Source organism: Rhinopithecus roxellana, chromosome 18 (assembly GCF_007565055.1).
Source record: "Rhinopithecus roxellana isolate Shanxi Qingling chromosome 18, ASM756505v1, whole genome shotgun sequence".
In the NCBI taxonomy this organism is placed as follows: Eukaryota; Metazoa; Chordata; class Mammalia; order Primates; family Cercopithecidae; genus Rhinopithecus; species Rhinopithecus roxellana.
This window is the reverse complement of record NC_044566.1, coordinates 43,083,533-43,103,587: the sequence shown is the minus strand read 5'-3', so window position 1 is coordinate 43,103,587 and position 20,055 is coordinate 43,083,533. Positions and strand designations below refer to the sequence as shown.

General features: G+C 40.6%; 2 protein-coding genes across 8 annotated transcripts in view; both read left to right on the top strand.

The window, feature by feature from the left end:
- The window catches only part of SETDB2 (SET domain bifurcated histone lysine methyltransferase 2), a 51,999-nt gene extending 37,648 nt beyond the window's left edge, over nucleotides 1–14,351 (top strand). For all 6 annotated transcript variants that reach the window (XM_030922445.1, XM_030922446.1, XM_030922444.1 and 3 more), the window contains 8 exons: nucleotides 2,077–2,193; nucleotides 2,819–2,988; nucleotides 4,626–4,851; nucleotides 5,352–5,451; nucleotides 7,499–7,592; nucleotides 10,162–10,502; nucleotides 12,697–12,785; nucleotides 13,921–14,351. In XM_030922445.1, the coding sequence (XP_030778305.1) occupies nucleotides 2,077–2,193; nucleotides 2,819–2,988; nucleotides 4,626–4,851; nucleotides 5,352–5,451; nucleotides 7,499–7,592; nucleotides 10,162–10,502; nucleotides 12,697–12,785; nucleotides 13,921–14,038 (1,255 nt within the window). In that variant the 3' untranslated portion in view covers nucleotides 14,039–14,351. The remainder of the gene's footprint in view (nucleotides 1–2,076; nucleotides 2,194–2,818; nucleotides 2,989–4,625; nucleotides 4,852–5,351; nucleotides 5,452–7,498; nucleotides 7,593–10,161; nucleotides 10,503–12,696; nucleotides 12,786–13,920) is intronic.
- A 3,486-nt stretch (nucleotides 14,352–17,837) lies between these two features.
- PHF11 (PHD finger protein 11) overlaps nucleotides 17,838–20,055 on the top strand; it is a 33,552-nt gene continuing 31,334 nt past the window's right edge. The window contains exon 1 of one of the 2 annotated variants that reach the window (XM_010363834.2): nucleotides 17,838–18,284. In XM_010363834.2, coding sequence (XP_010362136.1) covers nucleotides 18,191–18,284 — 94 coding nt within the window. In that variant the 5' untranslated portion in view covers nucleotides 17,838–18,190. The remainder of the gene's footprint in view (nucleotides 18,285–20,055) is intronic. The other variant, XM_010363836.2, reaches the window with a different exon arrangement.

Below are 20,055 nucleotides of genomic sequence, written 5' to 3'. Positions count from 1 at the left end.
TTTGGCTCAGTTCCTGGAGGCCTCTCATAGAGAAAACCTCTCACTGCACTGTTTTATTCTGTTTAAAAATATGTATTTTGTTTTGTAAAGATTACCTCTAAATGTAACCCAACTACCTCATCTGGGGACTTGGCTCTCCAAAGGAATAGAAACAGGTACCTACCTGCACAAGACTGGGAACTAGGCCTGTATCTCACAGGGCCTAGAACTGTATTAATGAAAACCTTGTTAACAGCTGTAAAACCAATAGGGTCAGAGCCAAAGCGTTGGAGAAGGCACCCAACGTAGAGCAGCAAAAGGACTAAACCCCACAGAAGGTATGATTTCAAACAAACATTTAAAGCACCCACGCAACAATGTTTAGGACCATGAAGGCAGCATGAATCCCGACAAGTAGAGAGAATTCACACCTGAGGAATCAGAGATAAATGTTGAATCTAATTGAAAGGGATTTTAAAACAGGTATAATTAAACTGTCCTAAGAGGCTGGGCACAGTGGCTCGTACCTGTAATCCTAGCTCTTTGGGAAACTAAGATAGGAACATCATTTGAGCCCAGGAGTTCGAGACTAGCCTGGGCAATCTAGCGAAACCCCATCTCTACAAAAATACAAAAGTTAGCCCAGCGTGGTGGGACGCACTTGTAGTCCCAGCTACTCGAGAGTCTGAGGTGGGAGGATCACTTGAGTCCAGGGAGGTCGAGGCTGCAGTGAGCCGAGATTGCGCCACTGCCCTCCAGCCTGGGCAACAGAGTGAGACCCCTTCTCCAAAAAGAAAAGAAAAACTATTAATTGTATATGAAGTGAACAATACCTAATCCTGTAGAAAAGTTAAAAGGAATTAACTGGATTTGTATATAGCATGGATGGGTCTCAAAAACATTATACTAAACAAAAAAAAAGCAAGTTATAGAATAATACCTATAGTAAATTTTTTTATAATGAAAAATACACAATGTATTGTTTGTAGATACATGTGTATATAAAAGCATAAAGGATGCCACACTAAATCTCTTGAGAGTTTAGTTATATCTGTAATGCTTTACTTTTTAACTTTTTTTAAGAAGACCATGTATATGTGGTGTGTATGTGGTATATATGTGGTATGTAGATTTTAAATTATATATACAGGGAAAATAACTAGATAAAATGCTGACAACTAATTCTGGATAGTGAAAATATGGATGTTTATTATCTGTATTTTTCTGTACTTTTTAAACTTTGCACACAAAATCACATGGGAAAAAACAATTACAGATTTTCATATCTGTAAACAGAATCCAAATTAATGAATTTGTTGATTGTTGTCATTGTTCTTTTCTCTTGCAAACAAGCAGCCACCATTCTGATGTGTATGAATTAATAGAGAAAATACAGAAGAGAATCATAGAGGAAAAGACCTTAAAGTCACTTGTTCAGCAAAGGAAACTAAGATCCAGAGATTTTAACCAGCTCACCAGCAGTCACTTACCTAGTTATACAGCTAGAGTCCCCAAGTTCCTTACTTTGTATCAAATTATGGTTCCCTATCAAATTAGTTAATCATCTGAATAGAGGGGAAAGTACATAAAGTTTTACGGTTGCAAGCTTCCTGCCTCACAACAGTATGAAAAAAGGATTCAATAATAGTAGCCAGATACCCAGCGTCAATCTCCCCAGTCTGTTTCTGTGTCACTGGAGTGAAAGAGAACTTAAGACATCTGCAAAACTACATCCTTACAAATTTGACATATTTAAGTTTATCCATTGTAAAAGAGCAGAACTAGCAGAATTCTCACAAACGAGCTTCTGTGCTGAACAGGGAAATTAAAGGAATTGATTTTGAAAAGCTAAACTCATATAGTTAAGTATTTCATGAGCAAATAGAGATGCAGTGCAGTTTATAATTATTTATAAATTTTGGGAGGTATTGTCCTTCAAAGAGATCTGTGTAGGGAAAAAGCTCATAGTGTTCATGAGCCAAACTATTCTAAATGCTATTGCATCTTTTATTACATCATTTACACTTTTATCAAGACAGTCTCTTGACTTAACTTGGTGCTTTTTCATTCTTTCTCCAACCATTGCCTTCCTTTTAGAACAAAATGTGCATGTCTTCAATTGACAGCAAGGAATGCCAAAACTTCCCCCTTGTCAAGTGACAAAATAACCACTGGATATAAATATAAAAGACTACAGAGACAGATTCCTACTGGGTAAGGTACCTTGAGGATTTGTTGCAGGGTGTGTATATCTTTGAAGGTGGGTACCTTTTATTGTGGTCTAAAATCATATAGATGTTAAATCTGGTTTAATTTGGTTCCGATACCAAAAATCTAAATTATTAAGGAATAAAAATCCTGTATATTGTTCATGGAAATGATAGTCAGAGACCACACATACATCATGCGAAGTGTACTCGAACACTCATCTGCTTTGAAACTGGCTCTTATCCCTGTAGGATCAGCCTACTTTGGGCAGCCATTTCTCCATTTAAAAATACGCTGTCTAGAACTCATTTGAGAATTGGGAATTTTCAACCTTTCAAGGTACTGACACTGACTCACTTTATCTTCACAAAGCAGCTCTATAAGGGAGGTACTGTCATATAATCTCCATTTTAAAAATGCAAAGATAAAGCAAAGAGAAGTTAAATAACTCATCCAAGATAATACAGCTAGTAAATGTGGAAGCTGTGATGGGAACCCAGGCACCCTATCTCTAAGAGCTTTCACATTTAGCCTGCTTCCCTCAGTAGTTGTCAGTGCCAGTGAAGTGGCAATAAACTGCTTTTTGCTTTATGAGGTGTCTGATTTTCTCTTTTGCATATTTTGTTGACAGCATTTATGAATGCAGCCTGTTGTGCAAATGTAATCGACAGTTGTGTCAGAACCGAGTTGTCCAACATGGTCCTCAAGTGAGGCTACAGGTGTTCAAAACTGAGCAGAAGGGATGGGGTGTACGCTGCCTAGATGACATTGACAGAGGGACGTTTGTTTGCATTTATTCAGGTAAAGCAAAGGTTTATTTTTAAATTATTCTAGGGTAGGACCCTCTTTTCTGAATATCCATTTTCCTAGCCAGGGCCGTTGAGAGCTTACAACAAGGTAAAGAGTAACAGTATCTAAAAGGAACATCAGAGAAAGGCAGATGAACTGGGAACTTGAGCACTAAAGAGATGAGATTCTTAGGAGGTACTTTCTTCAAGAAAAGAAAGGTTCAGAGATGACACTTGGGTTTTTGTGTGAGAGCTTGTTATGTCCAAGGCACATTTGTTTTGTCCGCATGGCTACAGGTACTTTGGGGTAAGGGAAGAAAACTTTTTAAAAGTAAAAAAACTAGATGACTAGCTTGCCAAGGTAAAGATTACCAGTCAAAAACTTTCTTATTCAATGTTTTGAGCTATTATTAGAATTTAACAAGTTAACTATGTAATATCTGCATGTTATAATTCAGTCAGTGACTTTAGGCAACTCACTCTATTTTGGGGACTGCAGAGAGTTGTCCATGCCGCAGAGCAAAACTTCCCGAGCAGTGTGTTACAGTCATGCAATTACTGATTCTTTAGGGCCACAGCCCCCAGGACCAAACACATCAGTCTTCGGTAGTCTTACACATTTACCTCCAGCATGTCAGGCAAAACCCCTTATTTTCTGTGCACATCCTTATGTGAGAAAGTTTGGGAAACACGGCTTTAGAGCCAATCTAAAGGAATTGTTCTTGACTTAGTTTTAGCAGCTAGGCAGCAGGGAACAGAACAACCAGGTTCTGAAAATTACTCATCTGAAAAAAATCCGATTTATCTGTTTACATGACCAAGTGCTTAAAAAAGAAAAGAAAAGAAAAGAAATGTCAGGTTCACATCAGAGAGGGCAAGAAAAAGCTTGCAGAGTTATCTGAATTCAGAGTAGTCACACATATGGATCCCTGTCACTCCACACTTACAGATCCACATTCTACACAGCCTGCCTAGACATTCATCTCTCATACTTCTCAAAATAACTGTTGGATGAAAGCTACCTGTAAAATGCCAAGCGGTGTCCAGAAAGTATCATTGGTTTTATTGTTGTTGCTAGAAAATATACCTAAGATATGTCTCTGACCTAATGATGGGTAAGAATATCCTGCTATTAATTTGGACTTGGCAATTATAATATTGAATCCCTTGAAAGAAAATGCATAAACTTTAAGATTTTAGTGTTATGCAGAACTTAATATGACAACACTAGGAACATATCACCACATATTTAAATAGGTACTTTTGTTAAAAATTGTAAGTTTCAGATGATAAAGCCTTTTTAACTAGACATAAAAGCTACAATTTTATGACTAGAGGTCATCTCTAATTTTCTAGGGTACTTTCTGATCCATATCTTTGTTTTGGATCATTGTAGCTAAATCTCTTCTCTTTTGTATTTTACCAAAACAGACAGATGGGTTTTTTAGATACCCTGTTTTTTCATATACTGGAAGATAAGAAATATCACATTGGTCTTTGTCTAGCAACAGTTTTGTAGGATGAGTTAATGTGTTTATCTTCATTGTAGAACGTATGGGTTCTTTAGTCATGGAGTAGAAATAGAGATGTCTATTTATTGTTAGCAATTATCTTCTGTGTTGTTCAAACTCTTTAACATTTTCCTTTTAGGAAGATTACTAAGCAGAGCTAACACGGAAAAATCTAATGGTATTGATGAAAATGGGAAAGATGAGAATACTATGAAAAATATTTTTTCAAAAAAGAGGAAATTAGAAGTTGCGTGTTCAGATTGTGAAGTTGAAGTTCTCCCATTAGGATTGGAAACACATCCTAGAACTGCTAAAACTGAGAAATGTTCACCAAAGTTCAGTAATAATCCCAAGGAGCTTACTATGTAAGTAACAGCTGAAGAACCCAGAGTAAATCTAAATTATCAATCAATTGGTTCATTTTGCTTCCCCTCTTTCTTTCTTTCCTCCTCATTTGTATTTATCATTTTGCTTCAAAGTTGTTAAGTCTAACACTTTGAGAAATCCAGGACATTTAAAAATGTAGCCAACGTACTATCCTCAGTGTTTCAGTTCTGGAATTTTACCTTATATGACTTCAGTCAGGTTTTTTATGGATGTCATAAGTTTTGCTGTTTTTTAAAATTTTCTATCATTTTATCTGCAAAGTTTTCATAGGTTCTCTTCCTTTTTTAAATGTACTTCAAAAATTATTTAAAGTATTGTATTTACTTTCTCTGGGGAAAGGAGTAAACATATATGTTCTTACTTAGGTTAATTTCTAATAATTAAGGATATTTATGTAATAATGGATATTATCTATACTTCAATAAAGAGAATGAAAAGAATTTTTAGTGATACAGAATAATTTTTTTTTCCTTTTTAGGGAAACGAAATATGATAATACTTCAAGAATTCGGTATCATTCAGTTATTGGAGATCCTGAATCCAAGACAGCCATTTTTCAACACAATGGGGAAAAAATGGTAAAAACTGCAAAATGTAGATGGGACCCTTCTTTTCTTTTTTAATTTTTTTTTTTTTTTTTTTTTAACACAGTGTCTCACTCTGTCACCCAGGCTGGAGTGTAGTGGCACAGTCACAACTCACTGCAGCCACAATCTGGGCTCGAGTAATCCTCCTCCCTCAGTCTCCCAAATAGCTGGGACTACAGGTGCACAGCACCATGCCCGGCTCTTATTTAGTAGAGATGGGGTCTCACTATATTGCCCAGTCTGGTCTCCAACTCCTGAGCTCTAGCAGTTGTCGTGCCTCAGCCTCCCAAAGTTCTGGGATTATAAGCGTGAGCCACCGTACCCAGCTGATGGGGCCCTTCTGAGATATAAACTATTGCCTTTCTGTCCTTTACTTAGCTCAAAATGTTTGTGTTACTTTATAGTGTGTAGAATTTCTTTTATTGTTTTGGAATGGTGGACTGCGGAAATGTTAGGACCATGTTCTATTTACTTAGTATCATCCACGGCAGTTGGCGTGTTTCCAGCTTGGCTGTATGAGGAGAATGCTGGTCATGATCTGACAGTGTTCTCCACTGAGACCGATAGGTATCCCATTCTGAGAATTTGTAGGAGAAGCTAAAGTGTTCAGGAGTTAATAGTAATATATAAGAAAAGGGACAGAGTAATTTAGGTGAAGGAGAACAAGGTTTTTGTTTTGTTTTGAGATGGAGTTTTACTCTTGTTGCCCAGGCTGGAGTGCAATGGTGCGATCTCAGCCTACTGCAACCTCTGCCTCCTGGGTTCAAGCGATTCCCCTGCTTCAGCCTCCCGAGTAGCTGAGATTACAGGCGCCTGCCACCATGCCCAGCTAATTTTTTGTATTTTTAGTAGACACGGGGTTTCATCATGTTGGCCAGGCTGGTCTCAAACTCCTGACCTCAGGTGATCCACCCACTTTGGCCTCCCAAATTCCTGGGATTAGAGGCATGAGCCACTGTGCCCGGCCAAAGGTTTTAAGATGTATGAGAAAGAAGAGATGCAATCTTAGGAAAGATCATCTAGAAAACAATATTTTACATTGTAACCTCTGAGGGTACCCTTTGCATTGTGAACTAAGATTGGTCAGAGACTGAAACATAGAAGCAGAGAAAGAGAAAAGAGAACAGAGAGAGACATAATGGTAGCTTACTTTAGGGCTTGTTGATGAAAAGGAAAAACTCTTCTCTAGGTGTTATGCAAATATTTGCCCTCTGCCTGGTAATGGTACAGTAGCTACCTCAGGGTCAGAGAATTATGAAAAGATTGGCCATGGTGTCACACAGACTGAGGTTTAACCTCCAGCTCTGCTGCCTGCTAGCTGGGTGGTATTTCCATACATACATTTCTTTTATCTGTAAAAAGATAATAGTATATGTTTCTGAGTTAGGAGGATTAAATGAGATAAACATCAGCAACTTGCTTAGCATAATGCTTGGCATCCAACTAAGTGCTCAATACATGTTGACCATTCGCATACTGAGAACTTTCATAATAATAATATGGTCAATGTGTATTGAACACTTAGTTGGTTGCCAAGCATTGTGCTGAGCATATACCCCTCTTTTAAAGTTATCATTACTACTTAAAGTGACTGCAGTGTCTACAATGCGTAAGCACTATCAAATTCGTTAACCTTTCTTTGAGGTAGAGTAGCCAATGAGTGTTTTTCATCTTTACACAACTTACAGTTGAAGCCAAATTTGTAATCTAGTAATAACACTTTCTCAGTACTGAGGATGAATAGAATTGAGGGATACAGACAGATGCATTAAGATTTTAATTCCCAAAGAATTTCTTGACAGTCTTTATAACTGTGGCTTAATAAAGCACCTAGAAGTAGTACACAGTCAAAGGGGATGACACATTTTGGCTCCATTAGTCTAAAGACTCCTTATGATATCAGCTTTGAGGCTTTCAAAACGAATCTAGTACATATGGCCTATTGACACTTGATGATTGACACTTGATGAAAGAGGCCTAACTGCTAAATACTTTTGCCTGACCTGGAAAGTAAAGACATCTTCCTTGTTTTTTTAAGGAATTTGTTTCCTCGGAGTCTGTCACTCCAGAAGATAATGATGGATTTAAACCACCCCGAGAGCATCTGAACTCTAAAACCAAGGGAGCACAAAGTAGGCTTTGTTTCTTCTGTGAATGCCTACCTCTTTTGCCTGTTTCTCTGTCTCTTGCTCAATACCTGTAGCTCATTTTCCTAGATTCCATAATAAACATGCTGCATTTGTCAGAAAGGTTACAACTTGTCTACATAAGACATCAGCAAACTATTGTTTGTGGGCCAAATCTGGCCCTCTACCTGTTCAGTATGGCATGTGAGCTAAGAATGATTTTTACATTTTTAAATAGTTGAAAAAAATCAGAAGGTGATAATATTTTGATACTTGAAAATTATATGAAATTAGAATTTTAGTGTCCAGAAATAAAGTTTTGACCAGGTGCAGTAGCTCACGCCTGTAATCTCAGCACTTTGGGAGGCCAAGGCAGGAGGAGGGCTGCTTGAGGCCATGAGTCTGGGCAGTGTAGCAAGATCTTGTCTCAACAACAACAAAAAAAATAGCCAGGTGTGGTGGTGCACACCTGTGGTCTTAGCTACTCAGGGGGCTGAGGTGGGAGGATTGTTGAGGTCAGTAGTTTGAGGTTACAGTGAACTATGATTGTGCCACTGCACTGCAGCCTGGGCAACAGAGCAAGACCCTGTCCCAAAAAAAAATAAAATGTAAGTTTTATTGGAATACAGCCAGTTTGCATTACATATTGTCTGCTTCAACATTACAACAAGAGTTGAATAATCACAAATAGAGACCACATGGCCAGCAAAGCCTAAAATATTTGCTATTTTGCCTTCTACAGAAGAACTTTGCTGGCCTCTGGTCTAATTGCCAGTAGTGACTTGATGCATGGCAAGAGGGGTGAGCTGGACAACTCTGACTCTCTGTGGTGTACAGGTGTTGTCCATGGCTTTGGAACCATTGTGCAAAGCAGCCACTTTCAAACTCTTTGTAGATGGCTTTAAAAATAAACACATATCACTCTCCTGCAGTTGCCTAGCCAATACTGCCACAGAGCATACTCAGCATGACTCTGGCAAAAGGCTAAAATATTGCCACCCTGAGTCCTTGTGTTTCAGAGTTACTAGTCCTTGCCGTAGTTAATATTACAACTGAACAAACCTTATTTTTGGTACTTTTGCATTTCACTGTGTCCTTCACAAGGCGACGTTGCTGAGACATGTCCATTTGTGAAGAATTGGTGAGCCACTGCTGCCTCTTCTCCCCTGCAACACCAGCTCTCCACCTAATATTAAAGGATGGAGATTGGAGTAGACATGGCAGTTCCTTGATAGAAAAGGTTTATCGAGAAAGGGGATTTTGTGTATTATATTTATTTTATCATGCATGTGAACCACAATGCATACCGTTGCTTTTGGTTCTTTTGCCCTTTTCATTGAATACTACAATATATATAATGGGTACTCCAAAAGTCAAAAGCTATGTACTTTTTGTATAAAAAAATCCAGAGTTGCATTATGGCTTACATGTAACCCATGATTAAAATATGAGTACACATAGGAACAGCAGCCAACAACAACAGTGATGATTAAATTAAGAGCCTTAATTTTAAACAGGTATAATATCTTTGTGCCATTGAATTAGGTGGTCCAAGTAGCTTTGTGGCTCTTTTAAAATAAGTAATTTATACTTACTCCATCTGACATGCATTCATACCTTTATTTTTTTTTTAAGAGAGACAGCGACTCGTTCTGTCACCCAAGCTGGAGTGCAGTGGTGGGATCATAGCTCTCTGTACCTTCCAGTTCCTGGACTCAAACAGTCCTCCCACCTCAGTCTCCTGAGCAACCAGAACTACAGTCACACACCCCCTTGTTGTCTAATTTCTTTTTTTTTTTTTAATTTTTTTGTAGAGATGGGGTCTCACTTTGTTGCCCAGGCTGGCCTTGAATTCTTGGCCTCAAGCATCCTCCTGCCTTGGCCTCCCAAAATGCTGGGATTACAGGCGTGAGCCACGAAGCCCAGCCATATTCATACTTTTGAATACTTTCAAAAAACCATTTTCCTTATTGGATAAGAAAAACGATTAAGCAGTGCATCTGCTTTTAAAGGATTATTGTTTACAAAAGTGTAATTATTGAATGGTCATCTAGTAAAACACCAAACACTAATATGTGCAAAACCCCCAGCAATACAGTTGTCACTGCTGGGACTTGTGGAAGGTGACTCTGTCAGGGTTAGGCCTTTTATTGGCAGCGTAAAGGCCTACAGTGCCTCCAAAACACCCACTCCATTATATTTATTTAGAATATACTTAAGTGCAGATTCCAGAATTAAAGAGAAGAAAGTCAGTTTATTAACAGTAGAGATTAAATATCGTAATGAAGAAGCAAGATGTAGATTCATAAAAAGGCATTTTTACGTAGTATAGAGAAGGCAGACTTTGGGATTCAAACATTTCTGGGTTTGTTACCCCAGTTCTCATTATTGTGGGTCAGATGAATTCCTTAATCCCTCAGAGACTCAAGGTTTCCTTTATATAATTAATACTACCTGCCTAACACATGGTAAGGATTGATAATTAAAGCACCTAGCGTCTAATTAGTGTTGTTAATTTCAACACTATTGCTCAGCAAGTATATTTCCTGATGTTTCCTTCCAAAATATCTATTAGAGGACTCAAGTTCAAACCATGTTGATGATTTTGAAGATAATCTGCTGACTGAATCAGATGTGATAGATATAACTAAATGTAGAGAAGAAACTCCACCAAGGAGCAGATGTAACCAGGCGACCACATTGGATAATCAGAATATTAAAAAGGCAATTGAGGTTCAAATACAGAAACCCCAAGAGGGACGATCTACAGCATGTCAAAAACAGCAGGTCTTTTATGATGAAGAGTTGCTAAGTGAAACCAAGAATACTTCATCTGATTCTCTAACAAAGTTCAACAAAGGGAATGTGTTTTTATTGGATGCCACAAAAGAAGGAAATGTCGGCCGCTTCCTTAATGTGAGTATAAGGGCTGAGATTCCTATTTCTGAACAACTGTTTTTCTATGCTACTTAACATAATTATGAGGAAAATAAGATAAACAGACTCTAAAGTCAGACCATCTGGTTAGAATTCCAGTCCTCCACTTGTATACTGTTGGATGTTTTACTTGACCTCTGATACATCATTTTCTACCTCTGTAATATGGGGACAAATGATAACTGTTTCAGGATGTTATGAGAATCTAATGAATTAAAATAAAGTGCTTAGAACAGTGCCAGCACATAGTAAACATTTGCTTTTTAAAAACTGTAAGAAATGGTGTATAAGAAAAGTATTTAAATATATCAGATTTAAATAAGCTCATTTACCTGAGTTGAAAAAAATGTATGGATAGGAAGTCATCAGTGAAATTAAATGTTGGCAGATATGTCCAAAGAATACTGCAGGGATTTAATGGTGTATTAATATGGAAAGACTGCCACAATATACTGTTTTTGGGGGTTGGTTTGTTTGTTTTGAGATGGAGTCTAACTTTGTCACCAGTGGCACAATCTTGGCTCACTGCAACCTCCACTTCTGTGGTTCAAGCGATTTTCATGCCTTAGCCTCCTGAGTAGCTGAGATTACAGGCATTAATGAATCCCATGATAAATGTGCAGAGCTGGCAGCTAGTGGGCAACAGAGCAATACTGGAATAGTGCTAATATGAGGAAATGGTATCATCTTTTTAGAAGCCTTGAAACGAAGGTACATAATGGCTGTCTTCAGCAGCGAAACTCGTTGCTTACAATATCTCCTCTCCAAAAGGCTTGTTTGTTACAGTGAAGTAAACATTAGGTTCTGTACATCTTCATGTTAAACTTACTTTGTGAAAACTTTTTGTTAAAAAAAAAAAAAAGCCATACCTTGAGAAATACTGTGCTCCCGTTCCCATGCCCCCACTCCACCTTCTCTCTTTAGGTCATTTTTATTCTTTTTTTTTTTTTTTTGAAACTGAGTCTCGCTCTTTCGCCAGGCTGGAGTGCGGTGGTACGATCTCGGCTCACTGCAATCTCTGCCTCCTGGGTTCAAGCGATTCTCCCCATCAGCCTCCTGAGTAGCTGAGATTATAGGTGTGCACCACTATGCCTGGCTAACTTTTGTATTTTTAGTAGAGATACAGTTTCACCATGTTGGCCAGGCTGGTCTCAAACTCCTGACCCCAAGTGATCTGCCCGCCTTGGCCTCCCAAAGTGCTGAGATTACAGGTGTGAGCCACCGCACCTGGCCTTATTTCTCCCGCCCCCCACTCCCTTTTTTTTTTTTTTTAACCATAAAACATATAGCATATTATATTCACTGTTCTATACTTTGTTTTTCAGATTAACAGCATATTGGGCCAGGTGTGGTGGCTCATGCCTGTAATCCCAGCACTTTGGGAAGCTGAGGCAGGTGGATCACTTGAAGTCAGAAGTTCAAGACCAGCCTGGCCAACATAGTGAAACCCTGTCACTGCTAAAAATACAAAAAAAAAAAAAAAATTAGCCAGATGTTGTGGCACATGCCTATAATCCCAGCTACTTGGGAGGCTGAGGCATGAGAATCACTTGAACCCAGGAGGTGGAGGTTGCAGTGAGCCAAGATCATGCCGCTGCACTCCAGCCTGGGTGACAGAGTGAGACTCCATCTCAAAAAAAAAAAAAAAGTATATTGTGGCAATCTTTCCATATTAATACCCAGAGCTTCTCATTCTTTTTATTTGTACACTTTTGTTTATAGCCACATAGAATTCTATTGTGTACCAAAGTTTATTCAACCAATCCACTTTAGGCAAATATTTGGGTTATTTCCAAACCTTTAGCATTAAAAACAATGCTCAATGAATAATTTTACACATGGAAACATATGCAGATGAATCTGTGGAATACAATTCTAGATATGAGATTGCAGAATCAAAAGACAAATGCATTTATAATAATGATAAATTTTGATATATTTTATAGGGATTTGTCCCATTTTTGCATTTCTAACAGCAACATATAAAAGTGTCAGAACAGGGCTTTTCTGAATGGGTTCCCACTATTAACAGCAGCTGTGATATTTTATACATGAACAAAAAAAGAACAAAATCTGTGTGATATATTAAAAACAGAATGGTATTCTAATGCAAAAGCACAAGGCATCAGACTTTATGCTATTTCTAACCTTTGTGTTTATTTTTATTTAACAGCATAGTTGTTGCCCAAATCTCTTGGTACAGAATGTTTTTGTAGAAACACACAACAGGAATTTTCCACTGGTGGCATTCTTCACCAACAGGTTTGAAATTGATTTTGCTTACTTAATTCTGAGGAAATTGTGACTTTAAAAATAACAATAGAGGACTGAGTGCCGTGGCTCATACCTGTAATCCCAGCACTTTGTGAGGCCAAGGCGGGGAGATAGTTTGAGCTCAGGAGTTTGAAACCAGCCTGGGCCACATGCCGAGATCCTGTCTTTACTAAAAAAAATACAAAAAGTTCGCCAGGTGTGGTGGCCAGCTACTTGGGAAGCTGGGGTGGGAGGATCACTTGGGTTCAAGAGGTAGAGTTTGCACCCTGTCTCAAAAACTGATAATTACAATAGAAAAATATTTTAAAGAAGATATATACTATAGCCCCAAATATCTGGTACTGTAGAATATTAAATTATCCTAAACTGTTCCTATTCAATAAGATTTTGAGGCCGGGCGCGGTGGCTCAAGCCTGTAATCCCAGCACTTTGGGAGGCCGAGACGGGCAGATCACAAGGTCAGGAGATCGAGACCATCCTGGCTAACCCGGTGAAACCCCATCTCTACTAAAAAATACAAAAACCTAGCTGGGCGAGGTGGCGGGTGCCTGTAGTCCCAGCTACTCGGGAGGCTGAGGCAAGAGAATGGCGTAAACCCGGGAGGCGGAGCTTGCAGTGAGCTGAGATCCGGCCACTGCACTCCAGCCTGGGCAACAGAGCGAGATTCCGTCTGAAAAAAAAAAAAAAAAAAAAAAAGATTTTGAACACCTGAAATTTCAACTCTTATTCCCACTTAGAATGAATGCCTGAAAGGACTGAAGATATCAGGTATCACCCAGTTCCACTCGGGATAAATGATGCAGAGTGCTACATAATCTTTAATTCAGAGCCATTCCACAGCTACTTCCACACTGCAGGCCTCAACACATGACTGGGTCCCACTGTTGGCAAAATATACTTCCTTCCTCATATTGATAGATTCCTGCTTAACATTGTAGTAGATTTGAAATAAAACTCAAATGGTTATTCTTAATAAAAGGTCATTCCTAATTGGTGGGTGTCAGGTGAGAGAATAGATCATATTTTTGAGGATGGTTAATGTTAATATGAAAATTGATATAATTTGGTTCATTGGTAGTTATTTAGGGTATTTTATGATTCTTTTCAAATTTCTGCTTTCTAGGTATGTGAAAGCAAGAACAGAGCTAACATGGGATTATGGTTATGAAGCTGGGACTGTGCCTGAGAAGGAAATCTTCTGCCAATGTGGGGTTAATAAATGTAGAAAAAAAATATTATAAATATGTAGCTAATGCCTGTTTGTGAAATTAGCTTATTAGGCTGAAATTAAAGCCATGCAAAAGAAGGTCTAGGTCCATCAAGGTAATTCCCCTCTGTTTTCCTTTGTCATGGGGTTCATATTTTATTTCAGATTTTATTTGTGTGACTTAGAAATTCCAAGAACACAATTAGGACATTTTCATACACATAGGGTATCTCGTTCACTGCTGTGCTACTTTACATGAGTAGGAGAGAAGTGTATATTTTATATGAAATACCACTGTACAACTTATAATTTATTTACAAATTATATATTAAGAGAAACAAATGTCATAACAGAACTCAGCTGTTTCTATTGCTTTTGTGACTGTTACCTTTTAGTTCATGCCCCCCCCCCAGAGGGCTAAATTTCACATTTTTACCTACAAAATTGATTTTTAATTCCTGGCAAATCATTTACCATTATGAGCTACAAGGTGGGCAACAGCACCTGAGGAACTAATTTTATGCATGGTACTCCCAAGTATTTTAACACTTGTTGGAGAAGCAATATCTGGATCCATAAAACACTGTCCCATCAACCTTGTGAGTGAAGAGAGGGAGAACCTCTTCTGTAAGTAAGATTCTGGCAAACTCTTTGAAATGAATCTTCTTTTCCACAGATTTTCTCTACTCTTTCAATACAAAAAGATAGGAGAAGAGGGAATAGAAACCCGGAAGAACTTGAATATTTTTGTTCTAGGTAGAGTTAGAGATACAGTTATTGAAAAGGAAACCTAGAAAGTAGTCAAACTTGGCTTATTTAGGCCAGAAGTAATTGGGCTGGGCAAAAATTTCACTTAAAAAGCACAAGAAGGCCAGGCATGGTGGCTCACACCTGTAATCCCAATACTTTGAGAGGCCGAGGCAGGCGTATTACTTGAGCCTAGGGGTTTGAGACCAGCTTGGACAACATGGCAAAACCCTGTCTCTACAAAAAAATGCAAAAGTTAGCCTGACATGATAGCATGTGCCTGTAGTCTCAGCTACTCAGGAGTGAGGTGGGAGGATCATTTGAGCTCGGAAGGTCAAGGCTGCAATGAGATGTGATTTCACCATAGTACTTCCAGACTGGGCGATAGAGCAAGACCCTGTCTCCAAAAACCAACACAGCACTCACACACACACACATGAAAACAATTCTGAACTGTGAAATCTGAAACAGCCCCTTGGTATCTCCTGGGCATGATTTGCAATTTTTTTTTTTTTTTTAACAGAAAAAAGGGAAAGAATAAGTACTTTACCATAGGTTACTTGGCCCTAATCATCTATCTATTGGAAAAGGGGACTGGGAAGCCCAAGCAGACTGGGAAACCAGACAGCTAGGGAAAGGAGCAAAACATTAGCCCCCCAACCTACAGAAGAGGAAAGTTGAGAAATCCATTTATTCACCATAAAGATGCAAGAATTTCAGGCAATGCACTAAAATGAAGTGGGTGGGGGAAACAAAAAAACCTGATCAGTACGGGAACTATTTTTGTGCGAAAGGGAATATTATGGATCAGTCCGTATTTCTTTAAGCTCTGCCTGTGGAGTCCATTTGACCTTCAGGAATATGAGATACTCTGTCAGTTTTATCTTGGAGAAATTTCTCCTAAAATCTTAATGTGCTTTAGTCTGGACTGGTCATAGCTATCATCTTCCATCAGTACCCCAGAGATTCTCTTTGTCTTTTATGTCAGATCTGTTTCCAGTTAGATCCCATTATTTTCCTTTTCCTTGGTTTACTCTTCCACATATTGGTAAAGCTCTTCTAATAGCTTTTGAAAAGGAAAAATGAGAAGTAAATGTTTTGAATCTCTGTGTGTTTGACAATGTCTTTATTTTACCCTTACACTTGATTGCTGTTTTGGTTGGCAAGGTATAGAATTCTTTAGTGGTCTCCAGGCCTAGTTTTGAAGACATCTGCTAGCTTTCAGTGCTGCTGCTGTGGAGTCTGAAAATGTACTGTCTTCTGGCTTCCAGGGTGACTACTGGAAATCGAATGCCATTCTGTTCCTTCTCTTTTGCATAATCTGTTTTTATCTCTCTTGAAGCTTATAGGTTTATCTTCGTCTCAATGTTCTGTCCCTGTTAAGAGTCCATTTTCATCCTTTGTACTAGGTGCCTGGTGGGATCATTCAGTCTGAAACTAATGATTTCCCATCTCTTCTCTCTTTCTGGAATTCCTGTTTTCCAGATGTTAGACCTCCAGAGTTTGATCTCTAATTTTCCTACCTTTTCTCTTAACTTTCAGCTGTGTCTTCTTGCTAGGACCTTTTCCTAGGACCATTTCTCAATTTAATCTTCCAGTTCATCTGTTGCATTTTATTTTTCTAGACTCATATTGTCTCATATTTTTAATTTCTAAGAGCTCCCCTTCTCTGAATATTTTTTTGATAGCATCCTATTTTGGCTTATAGTTGCAGTATTTTATCTCCTTGAAGATGTTTGTATGTTTATGTATGTATATGCACACATGTATACATACACATACATGCATCTCTATATTCTTTCTGCATAATCTGTGTCCTCCAGAGTTTGTTTCTTCGTTGCCCCTATATGTTTGTTTTGGTCTCGTTCACATTACAGGCTTTCCTCAGAATTAATGGTCTTGGTAGTCTACTCATATTTAAGTGTGGAACACCAAAAAGCTTACTGTAAACTGAGTGTGTGGTAAAGGGCTCTTTGTTTTTCTATGACCTACCTGAGCTATTTTGCTGGGGAACACCCTAATGTCAGTCTCTTTAGGGCCTTTCATTTTGGCCTACAAGAAATACTCTTCCATCCTCCTGCGTGGAGGGCAAAAAATAATAATAATAATAATTGGCTGCTAGGGTCTGCTCACTTCCCTGTTTTGCAGACCCCACACTCTTCTGCAATTCATTTCATTTTTCATAGTTGTCAAGACTATACAAATTGTCCTTTTTAATGTTTCTCTCTTCTGCTATCCCTAGTTGGCAGTCTTCTTTACAACCTGCTGAAAGTGGAAGACCTCCAGTTTTCCTTTGATTAATTCCTCAGCAAACCACCAACTATTTTGTTTTTTTTCCAGAACAACTATTTTTAAACTATAAGTATATGCATTTATATTCTCTACCTGTTTGTTAGATTCACTGAAAACCTCATCTTATATGGTGCTCTGTACCCTATGGGTGCTAAAGGCTTGCTACCATCAACTGGATTTAGGATCAGTTAATTCTGCGTCCTTTTAAGATATGCTTTTTTAGGCCAAATTCAGTATGATAATTTTTTTTTTTTTTTTTTTTTTTTTTTTTTTTTTTTTTTTTGAGACGGAGCCTTGCTCTGTCCCCCAGGCTGGAGTGCAGTGGCATGATCTCGGCTTACCCGTGATCTCCCGGGTTCAAGCGATTCTCCTGCCTCAGCCTCCCCGGAGAAGCTGGGATTACAGGTGCCCGCCACCAAGCCCGGCTAATTTTTGTATTTTTAGTAGAGACGGGATTTTGGCCAGGCCAGTCTCGAACTCCTGACCTCGTGATTCGCCCACCTCCGCCTCCCAAAGTCCTGGAACTGCAGGCGTGAGCCACCGCGCTCTCCCGGCCAGTATGATAAAGTTTTTAGGAGGAATCATCAGGAGAGTGATTGTTTCTCCTGCTGAGTCTTGGGTGGAGTAGGAAAGCCTGGCATTTGGGGGTTTTTTGTTGTTTCTGAGACGGGAGTCTCGCTCTGTAGCCCAGACTGGAGTGCAGTGGCTTGATCTCGGCTCACTGCAACCTCCTCCTCCCGGTTCAAGCGATTCTCCTGCCTCAGTCTCTGGAGTAGCTGGGATTACTGGCACGCGCCACCATGCCCGGCTAATTTTTGTATTTTTAGTACAGATGGGGTTTTACCATGTTGGTTAGGCTGGTCTTGAACTCCTGACCTCTTGATCCGCCCTCCTCGGTCTCCCAAAGTGCTGGGATTACAGGCGTGAGCCACCATGCCCGGCGTGTGGATTTTTTAAGCTATTCAAATTTAGACTAGACTTGAATCCGGAGCAGTGTGCGTGAGAACCCCTATCTGCACATCCAGCTTTCTCCGGGCTGGCTAGTGACTGAAAGCGACAGCCCAGATTTGAGAAAACGAAACCTAGTGCAGCCAGGGCACTTCCGGGATCTCGCTATCCGGACGCCACCCGCAGCTGCAGCAGAGCCATGGCCCAGGCGTCGCCGTTCCGACCCAAGAGGGTGGACGGCGCCGGCAGCCCGGAAGCCCAACCCGCGCAGGAATTGCTCATCCTTCCCACCGGTGTGTACCGCAGGGGCGGGCGGGCGCGGCTGGGCGGCGACGGGCCGGAGCAAGGGGCCTGCCTCCGGTCGTGGCCTCTTGGGGGCCCCGACCTGCCCCTACTCCGGGCCGGGGCCCCAGACGCCGGGAACGCGCTGGACGAACTTGGCTCGGCACTCGCGTGCGTGTCGGGGGGCGCCAGAGGACAGGGCGCGGCCCGGGCCAGTTCCACGGGTGGCTCTGACTGCCCATGGTTTCGCGCGAGTGGCGGGCATGCTTCGGTTTACCTCTCCCGCGGGTGACACCACAACCGATGTCAACTCTCCTAGCGCCCCTCCACTCACAGGTAAACCAGGACAGTGGAGGGGCGCCCTGCTGCGGGGAGGCAGGGGCCGGCCCTCAGGGAAGAGCGGGGTCTCACGTTCACGGAGGACGTGACTGGAACCCGTCTCCTCCTCCCCAGTCCTTCCGGCCCTCTACTTGAGTGGGTGGGTCTTCTGACGGGTTCCTGCCCTTGCGTATGTTTAGTGCTCCTAACGGTGTGCCAGGCTCAGGGCAAGGTCCTGAGCATACGAAGATGAGTTAGGCAGGCCCTGCCCTAAGAGACTCTGCTAGGCAACTTTAATGAGGAGGTCAGAACCACAGAGGTACAGATGAGAGACTCCTGACTCCTGGTGTTCAGGGAAAGCTTTTTGAGGAGAGGATGCTCGGGCTTACCTTTTTTTGTTTGTTTGCTTTTGTTTTTTTGAGATGGAGTTTCGCTCTTGTTGCCCAGGCTGGAGTGCAATGGCGCGATCTCGGCCCACTGCAACCTCTGCCTCCCGGGTTCAACCGATTCTCCTTCCTCAGTCTCCCGAGTATGTGGGACTCCTGCCTCAGCCTCCCGAGTAGCTGGGATTACAGGCATGTGCCACCACGCCCGGCTAATTTTGTATTTTTAGTAGAGACAGGGTTTCTCCATGTTTCCTGGGCTTACCTTAAAGGGCAAGCCTCAGCCAAAGGTGGAAAAGTTGAAGGGGTGTTCCCAGCAGAGAAGATGACACAAATAAAGGCACCAAACCACAAAACGTCATACGTAAACATCATACGTGTCAACCATAAGTCAATCAGTTGGATATTTCATTCGCTGGTGTACATATGGACTGTAAGATGAGTCACAAGAGATGCGATTCCATCCTGACCTCTTCCGCAAACTCCAGACTGGTATAACCAACTTCTTCCAAGTCTGAAATGATCTCAAACTGAGTATGTCCCAAAGAGAATTCTTGTTTCCCCCACTCTACTCAGGTACTCCAAACCTGCTCAACCACCAGCCCATTCCATTCATCCAATTGCTCCTCCCAAAAACCTCAGTGGCTCCTCAGGGCCTCTCTTTCCTCCCCACACCCCTTCTAATGTATCAGGCCAGCCAGTTCTATATTCAGCCTGACTGTATCTGAAGCCTGACTGCTTCTCACTACTTCCATTACTGCCACCCAAGCCTACGCCATCATGATCTTCTGCCTTGACTATTGCTTTCCTGGCTTCTATTCTAGCCTTTAATACAGGCAGGCCTGCATAGCAGCCAAAATGCTTTTTGAAAAACAAAAAGCAAATGTGATTCTCCTACTCAAAACCCACCAATAGTCTCCTATGACTCTCGCAACAACCTGTGAGCCCGGCCTACAGTTTACCCCGTGTCCTTATCTGATTTGACTCCTGCCCATCTTAATGACTCTGCTATCCTGCCATCTTGTAGGTCCTCTAAGCCACCAAAGCTGTCCCTACCTCAGGATCTTTCCATTTGCTATTT